General features: G+C 41.4%; 1 protein-coding gene across 2 annotated transcripts; it reads left to right on the top strand.

Moving 5' to 3' along the window:
• The first annotated feature begins 937 nt into the window (after positions 1-937).
• LOC130910914 (UPF0500 protein C1orf216 homolog) lies at positions 938-8,939 on the top strand. Of its 2 annotated transcripts, none has more exons than XM_057828565.1 (2): positions 938-1,054; positions 4,943-8,939. In XM_057828565.1, exon 2 carries the CDS (start codon positions 4,965-4,967, stop codon positions 5,916-5,918), a length of 954 nt encoding a protein of 317 aa, XP_057684548.1. In that variant the 5' UTR covers positions 938-1,054; positions 4,943-4,964; the 3' UTR covers positions 5,919-8,939. The 2 variants fall into 2 exon arrangements, with proteins under 2 accessions (XP_057684548.1, XP_057684547.1); XM_057828564.1 differs by lacking the exon at positions 938-1,054 and adding an exon at positions 1,070-1,194.
• Positions 8,940-9,298: the final 359 nt, after the last annotated feature.

Raw genomic sequence — 9,298 nt, 5'->3', positions numbered from 1 at the left:
TTGCACATTCATGCCGTGAGGTGATGTGTTTGTTTAGCATCTGTGGAATGTGTTGTAAGTCCGACTGAGTGTAAAGTGCTTAGTTGCCGCCACGTTTTGTGGCCAAATTGACCGCGTGTGTGTTGAGAGGAGTACTTCCGGGTTGTGCCCGCGCATCCGCGCCCGCCACCACCTTTGTGTTTATTGCACTGTACAATCCACTTGTGTGTTGTTGATTATTGTGCCGTCAGTTTGCATTGTTTTACATTGGCACTGAAATGCTGTTAACCATAACCCGAAATTAAGAAGTTTTGACATTAGGCTTGATCTTAGAGTTAGCGGGGTTTAATTGGTCGGTGGAGTTGATTTCAACCAATTCCAAGCAGTCAGATATTTGTTAGTTTCAGGGCTCCGTAGTGGCTAAGCTAGCGCAAAATTCTGATATTCCCCTTTCAATTCAATCATCGGAAAGTCAATTACATGTGATGACATTTTTCTGTTGTCGTTCTTATGTTGAGGCGGCAAAGGGAGAAAAAATGGGTAAAAAGTTACTGATAGATTACTTTTAAAGTAACTTAGTTACTTTGATAATGAAGTAATCAGTAAAGTAACTAGATTAATTTTTTTAGGCGTAATCAGTTATCAGTAATTAGATTACTTTTTCAAGTAATCTGTGACAACACTGCCTAAAAGTGGACCCCCATCCCCTTTTTCCCAAAATATTTTTTCCAGGAAAATGTTTTTTTTTTTTCTTTTCTTTTCTTTCATAAGGACATTTATGTAAAAAAAATTCCAAGTAACCAATTATTTTTTTCCCAAAAAACAGCAAATCCTTTTCATTCACCTCTTAACTCAATGGATGCCATTGACAACGATAGACGTCCAATCCATTTTCGGAAAAGGCATTTGCTGGGGATTTTCTAGCTTTCCTGCACTGCTACTTGTTTTTTCCTGGACTCACATGAGTCAAGGGATGGGAAGCGGAAGCCGGCGAAGGGGAGGAGGAACCAAACCTCGTCAAAGACACAACGTCGGTCGGGTCCAGCCTCTCCAGCTCGCAACGAACCGCACCAAGGTAAGAAATCGAACCCGATGCATGCAAATGAGCGTGAAATGCCCGTCAAGTGACTTAAGCCAGCAACAAATAGGAAAGCAAAGGGCGGCAGTGTTGTTTTCACTCAGGAAGGAAAAGACAGCAGCGAGCACTGAGATGGGGTGAGTCTTATATTACATAACGCTCGAGCAGAGACGCATTTTCATCATTTTCAATCATTTCCACGCGTCGACCTGAAAGATTTTTGTTCATTTTTAAAACGAACGTTTTGATTTTAAAAACGAATGAAGCCAGTAGGCGCTATTAGTCGTCGATTTTCTGCTTTCTATAAGCAGATATTCGAATCCACGCAGTTTCGGACCCGGAACGTTCTTCCATCTCTATTTGGGTATTATTTTTTTTTTTAAATATTATTTATTGTTTTTCTCATTATTTTTTTTGTGTATTTTTTAAAGATGAGCTGTCCTTCAGCACCGCGTTAACGCGCATGCGCATCAAGGGGTGGGGGGTTATGGCGGGATTGACAGCAGCCCCTAGTCAGGATTAGAGAAATTTCCATTATGGGGTGACATGGAAATGCGTGATGCTAATACAAGTTGAGTGCAACACTTATGCCTGTAGTTATTAGGAAAAGGCAACTATTTTCAGGGTGATTTGGAGGTCGTACAATACAGATAAAGCATGATTGGACAATTGTTATTTTCTTACAGTGTTTTTATAGTTCTAATTGATGACATGGTCATGTGTGGCTGTGTGAGTGTGGAGGAATGACTTCCAAGTAAGTGAAAATGGATTAGTTACTAACAAAATCCTTAACTGTACAAACCTTATAAAGTGTCTTTTGTATTTCAATCGTGGCTGAGAAAATTTTCAGAGATTTTAGAAGTTCCTGATTTAAATATATAAACAGACTGATCGAGAGATACTAACCTCAAGGCAGATAGACCGACTAAAATGCTGACTAAAAGACTGACTGATGACAAAATGATGAGTGAAAAGACTGACCTGCCAAAAGATGGAAAAAACGAAAAGAAAAAAAAGACAGTAACACTTTGACTGTCATAAGACCGTCATAATTATGACATGACACTATCATGAACATTAATGAACGCCTATGACTGATGTCGTTAAGTGTCCTAAGACTCCTAACACCGTTCTTAAACTCTAATCCCAACCCAAAGACATTTGAAAAAGAGTCAAAATTCCATCAAAAGTGAAATAATTTACTAAATGACACTCACTGACATTTGTCGCAAGCTGTCGTTCATATTCATGCCAGGCGTCATGTCATATTTGTGACAGTCTTATGGCTCCGGATTAAGACAAAGTATGACCAAAAAGACTAACTAATGAACCAAAATACTGTCAAAAAGATAAACACACCAAAAGACCGACTAACAGATAGCCAAAATTAGGGATCCCCAACCACCCGGCCGGGGACCATTACGGGTCCGTTGCACATTTTCTACCGGGCTGTAGAGAAATAATAACTAATTTGTTAATGACCGCAATCTTGCATGTGCCTCTTGACTAAGCCGAGTAGAAATATGCGTAAATCGCCCTGTAGTGGTTGGCCACCATTACCGGGGTGTTTGCACACCTATAGCAGCCTAGCATCCATCAATGTAAACATTAAATTTAGCTGTTGGACGTGTGCGGCGATGTTTTCGGACAACATTTTACAGGGAAAAGGCTACCTGCTGAGCCAGAGGAGCCCACAACCAAGTCCATTCTCCATATTATGTGGCTAAAAACTAGCAAACCAGGCAACAAAAGCGAATGCACTGGGAACATCATACCTCGTGGCGAACCGTATTATTAAAGCCAAGAAACATTTCACGATTGGAGAAGAACTCATTATGCCTGCGATTAAGGATATTCTCCGTCGTTTTAGGAGAGGGTGCTGTTAATAAAGATTGATGACGCGTACATTGCGTAACATTTTCCCTCCATTTAATGTTCGTTTTTTAAGTTTGCACCGTCGTGTTATTTTATATTTACTGCAAGTTTCTGTCAAACTTTGCCGGTCCGTGAAAAAAAGGCCCGTATCACAAAGGTGTAAAAAAGGTTGGGGACCACTGGCCTAAATGACCAAAGGACAAACCGAAAAACTGACCAAAAGAACCAAAATACCAACCAAGAAAAACGTACTGAGCTAGAAAACGACCATAAGACTGAATGTTGGCAGGCTGATCGAACAAATTACAGTACGTAAAGACCAACACACCAAAAGAAACACTAACAGATAGCCTAAATGGCCAAAAGACAAACCAAAATATTGACCAAAAGACAGATTGAAAAACCAAAATACCAACCGAGAAAAATGGACTGAGCTAGAAAAAGACCGTAAGACTTACTGTTGGCTAGCTGAGCGACCAAAATACAAAACGTAAAGACCAATACACTAAATGACAGACGAAAAGATAGCCGAAATGACAACAAAAAAAAAGACCAAGAAAAACGGAATGAGCTAGAAAACGACCGAATGACTGACTGTTGGCAGGCTAATCAACCAAAACACAGTACATAAACACCAACACACCAAAAAACAGACAGCCTAAACGACCAAAGGACAGACCGAAATACTGACCCAAAGACAGACCGACAAACCAAAATACTGACCGAGAAAAATTGACTGTGCTAGAAAAAGACTGTAGGATTGACTATTGGCAGGCTGATCGACCAAAATACTGAACGTAAAGACCAACACATTAAATGACAGACTAACAGATATCCTAAATGACTAAAAGACAAACCGAAATACTGACCAAAAGACAGACCAACAAACCAAAATACCAACCAAGAAAAACGGACTGCGTTTGAAAACGACCGTAAGACTGACTGTTGGCAGGCTAATCGACCAAAACACAGTACTTAAACACCAACACACCAAAAAACAGACAAACAAGTAGCCTAATGAACAAAGGACAAACCAAAATACTGACTAAAAGATGGACCGACAAACCTAAAAAAAACAACGAGAAAAACAGACTGAGCTAGACAAAGACCGTAAGGCTGACTGTTGGCAGGCTAATCGACCAAAACACAGTACGTAAACACCAACACACCAAAAAACAGACAGATAGCCTAAATGACCAAAGGACAAACCGAAATACTGACCAAAAGACAGACCGACAAACCAAAATACCGACCGCGAAAAACGGACTGAGCTAGAAAAAGACCGCAAGATTGACTGTTGGCACACTGATCGACAAATTTACAGTACTTAAAGACCAGAAAACCAAGAGAAACACTAACAGATAGCCTAAAAGACCAAAGGACAGACCGAAATACTGATCAAAAGACAGACCGATGAACCAAATTACCAACCGAGAAAAACGGACCGAGATACAAAAAGACCGCAAGACTGACTGTTGGCAGGCTGATCTACCAAAATATTGCACGTATAGATCAACACACCAAAAGACCGACTAACAGATAGCCTAAAAACCCGCTGAGGGTTGTCGTTTTTGTTCCTGTCGATTCAGCAGAGATAGTTGAACCAATGAGCTTGCGGCTAAAACAAGCAGCACCTGAGTGCAATAGGCTCATTGCACTTGTAAAACACCAGAGTGGTGAAACAGCATAGTCATTTTTCTGGTTGGAATGAAATCCTGCACCCACAGCGGGCCTTTGAGGACCGGGTTAGAGACCTCTGGCCTAAATGGCCAAAAGACAAACCGAAATACTGACCAAAAGTCAGACTGACGAACCAAAAAACCGACCGAGAAAAACTGACTAAGCTAGAAAAAAAACGTAAGATTGACAGCTGGCAGGCTGATCGACCAAAGTACAGTGCGTAAAGACCAACACAACAAAGAACGGATTGACCGAACCGCTAGAATCGCCACAAGCTATGATTGAGTTTTAAACTCTCATTGACCGTTTCCCCCAATCCTGTCATTCCAGTGAGAATCAGTCCCGGCCAGGGATGCTTGATCCGGATCAACGTCTGGCCTACCGCGGCCAAGACGCAACCAGTCGCTCCTCTTCCTCATCGGCAAACAGGATGCACGACCAAGACGGCAACTCCAACTTCCTGAGATCCAGAGGAGATGAAAACCAAAACCCGCATCGCCCCAGCAAACTGGGCCTTCTCAGCCCCGACTCTAAACACTCATCCGGCATCCTGTCGCCCCGTTCGCGCCTTCCCTGCTGGAGCACCTTGGAACCCCTTCCCGAAATCGAATACGGCGACGACGGTTACGGCCGAGTGCCTCCCGACGGCGCCGAGGAACGGAGAATGGTGGAAGAAGAAGGTAAGGAGAAGGATCCGAAAAGAAAAAGCAGCCACCGAGGTCGCCAAGATCTGGAAGAGATGATGAAGCTGGAAAACGACGACGAGTGGGGCGACAGCGACTCCGAGTCGGACTCCGGCGGGAGCATGTCTTCCGTCCGACTGGAGCGCGGCGGCGACTGGTTGTCCACCGGAGGTCTGGAACGTATGACGGTCGGAGATCACAAGGACTGGGAACCCCCCAGGAGCCAATATCGAGAACCCCCTGGGAAACGGAGAAGCTTCAGCCGCGCTTCCCTGTCGGGGAGTCACCTCGAAGACCTCCTAGAAGAAGGAACGGAGAACCGTCACGAGCAGTCGTCGGATTCCGACGGCGAGCTACCGGAGATGATGGACGCCGTGTGGACGCTGCGCGACCGTGAGAGGTTCAAGGCCCAGGAGATGGAGAAGCACCAGGTGCAGCTGACCATGTACCGCCGGTTGGCGCTGATCCGATGGCTACGCACGCTGCAGGGTCGCGTGGAGGAGCAGCAGAACCGCTTGCAGTCTAGTTTCGACGTCATCCTCACGCACAGGAAGGAGCTTCTGCGTGTGGGCGCCGCCATGGTAAACGCCGTCGCGCCCACCGCCACTGTGGGACAGTCGTAGGAGTATTGGGTGCACCCGGCGATCGGCGGTCGATCCATTTTAAGCCCCTGATTGGGCGTCTATTGCCGTCAATGGTAGACAGTGAGTTTATTGCAACTAGGGTTGCCGCAAATGCAGATTTTGATAGACGATTAATCAAAAATTGGATAGAAAGATTTGTTTTTTCTTATTAAATCAGTTTTTAATCTTTCTTTTTTCAGTTAAAGCAACACTGAAACTTTTAAACTTTTATCAAATATTTTCATCACATTTGTAATGATATGTTGACTGACAACTAGATGAATGACACTTCTTTTATATCTTTAGGGGGTCTGTATCGCTTTTACCGGCACTAATTAACTTTGAGGAGTGTGGCAGGAACCCTTGCCACACAAAAAAACTACAAATATGCTGACTGCTTTACGGCATACGTCGCTTCCCCATTTCCCCATTCATTATAAAGTCGGAAGTCAATGCTAATGGTTTCGCGTAAATTCTGCAAAGTTGGCAGAGCAACAGAGACAAAAAGTTTTATCTTAGGAGGAAAAAGAAAGGGCGGCTACCAGGATATACAGAATAAACAATGGCCCGGCTTTCACTCGCTGGCGTGACCCCGGCGCTGACGAGTTTGGGTGGGGTGGGGGGGACAGCCACACTAAGCCAGACGGTTGTTAACTTTCATATGCAGTGTTGTTAATCTTACTTTAAAAAAGTAATTAACTTAAAGAATTCAGCTGTTTACATTTAGAATCTGGTTCTATATACATGCTATCTCTACCGTAGCATCATGTGGGCGTAGTTTGTAGGCTATCGGCTACAGTCAGGTATTATTGGAGCCAACTAGCAACGTCGTCACAAGTCCCTTCCCTCCTCCCCACTCCCGCTCTGCTCTCTCCGCGAGTCTGTGTCTCTCAGACTTTTCGCGCATCATTCAACCAAAGTAGTAACGCACACCTTTACATCCTCAGTAACAGTAACGACATTGCGAAGATGAGAAAAGTAATTTAATTAGATGACTCACTACTGAAAAAAAAATACCGTTAGTAACACCGTTATAGTGTAACGCAGTTACACTGGTCATATGCTATTGTTTAGCTACAACTGGATTCATTATCTTAATACTTTTCATCCTTTACACAGCCCCTGGAAACAGAAATGTTGTTTAATCCACCTGCAGGCGACCATCATGATTTTACGACACTATGCTGATGTGTGCTGGTCCTCATGGGAAACAGTCTTCCTAAAGGCAAAACACTACCGCTTTTGTCCACCGGCGCCGCTAAAATTGACTAAAACTAAAAAGTTACCAAGTGTTGCTTTAAGAGCAGATTTTCAAACGTATTTTAAAAATGAATAAGGATAATAATTAGGTTTTTATTTAAAATATCTTTTAGAAAAGAAACCAGTAAAAATATAAAATACTTACTGGAGGGATTGTTTTTATTTAAAATAATATTTAAAAAATCAATAATTAATAATTACTATTTTATTTTCATTTTTAGTTTTTTTTTTTAATTCAGCAACAAATAAATACAAACAAATATGCAAAATAAAAGTATTTACAATTTTGTTCTCATTCGGTTTATATTAAAAATATTTTTTAAATAAATAAAGAAAATATTTATTGTTATTTATTATATATTATTTATTTTTATTTTATTATTGATTATTATTATTAATATTTTTTTGTTTTAAAAAAATACAATTTCTATCTTTTCGGTGTCTTATTAAAAATGTTAAACAAAACTTAAATAATTAAATAAGAAAACATTAAAATACTCAAAAGAGTATTTGGACAATTTTTTAAAAAGGCAAGAACATTTTGAAACGATTCATCGACTATCAAAATACTGATGTCATGAACTCTTTTGCGGCAGCCATATTTGCAACTCTACTGTCATTCAAACCAGGAACTTCTCGCTGCGAGTCAGATTTGCTCACCGCTACTCCGAATATCTCATACCATGAACTCCAAACAAAGTAAACGCCTACATCAGATAGTATCATTACCTTAACTCATTATCCGCAGATGAGTTTATTTGCACACTGTGACGTCATATCAATGTGACAACCCCCCAAAACATTTTCACTTCGAAATGCACTTTGAAAATTTATCGTTGACATAATCTGTAGAAAAACATGCGTTTGTGTGAACGTGAACGCAGTTCGCTTCACTTTCCGTTTCATGTATACTCTCATATCGCTCAAAGTAAAGACCTATATCAGAGATTATCACGTAAATTTGCACATTTTAATGTCCAATCCATACAAAATCTGTGTGTCTTGAAGTGGTGAAAGCCTCATTGTTTGTCAAAAAACATCCAGTGATTTCGTTCTGTGTATAAAAATAACTCTTTACAAATCGTTAATAAATATAATCTGAACCTCGCTCCTGTGTTGTTTGTGCTAATCTTTCCATTTAGCACACAGCCTCCATTTTTGCTTTTAATCAGCATGTTTATGGATGTTCTGCTCTATCTGCTGCACACACTGTAATCCCGCCTCGGGGAAAATGTCCTTTTTAGCTCACAATTGCCTCTTTGTCCCGCGAATAAAAGTTTCTTTGTGAAGGGGGTCCATCACACGGGCCCGGGTCGAGAGTGTGATAGCCGTGTGAGGCCTGTTGCCCTACGGCAACTGTGCGGATCATCCCGCCTCTCTGTTGGCGGAGATACCGCCATCTTTGGGGAAGTTTAATCTCAAGTGCAGGGGAGAGGCCAAAACCTGGGGGGGCGGTTTTTGCATATCGATCCCCCGGTTTGTCGCTTGTTGAGGATTTGTTGAACACTAAACAGAATTTCAAGGTAGGCTCGTGGTAAAGATAAAGATTTGTTTTTGTTTTATAAATTGCACTGTTGGTTGAAATCAGATTAGTTCATTGACTCCCAATGGAGTAAACGTCTATGGGGAGAACGAATACCATAAATTTCGGACTATTAGCCGCTACTTTTTTCCTTCACTTTGAATCCTGCGGGTTATAGTCCAATGTGCAATTTTTTGGGGTTAATAGGTAACACTTCATATAACAGCGGCATCATAAGACCGTCATAATTGTGACATGACACTATCATGGGCATTACTGAATGCTTATGATGGATATCATTAGGTGTCATGTGGCAAATTATGTCACTAACTCCATTTATGTCCAGTTCAGATCTTTTACATCCATTCTAAAGTTAACTAATTTGCCAGATAACACTAAATGCCATTCGTTATATGCATTCACTATAGCTTATGACAGTGTTATGTCATAAATATGATTGTCTTACGGCGCCACTGTCAAATAAAGTGTTACCAAATACCATAACTAGCAATTAATGAAACAACTGGAACAGTAACTGAAGAAATATTTAGCACAGAACATGAATTTTGATTGTTATTCACATCTGTAGCGCTGCAAT

Source organism: Corythoichthys intestinalis, chromosome 22 (assembly GCF_030265065.1).
Source record: "Corythoichthys intestinalis isolate RoL2023-P3 chromosome 22, ASM3026506v1, whole genome shotgun sequence".
NCBI lineage: Eukaryota > Metazoa > Chordata > Actinopteri > Syngnathiformes > Syngnathidae > Corythoichthys > Corythoichthys intestinalis.
This window is presented reverse-complemented; position numbering and strand designations above follow the sequence as displayed.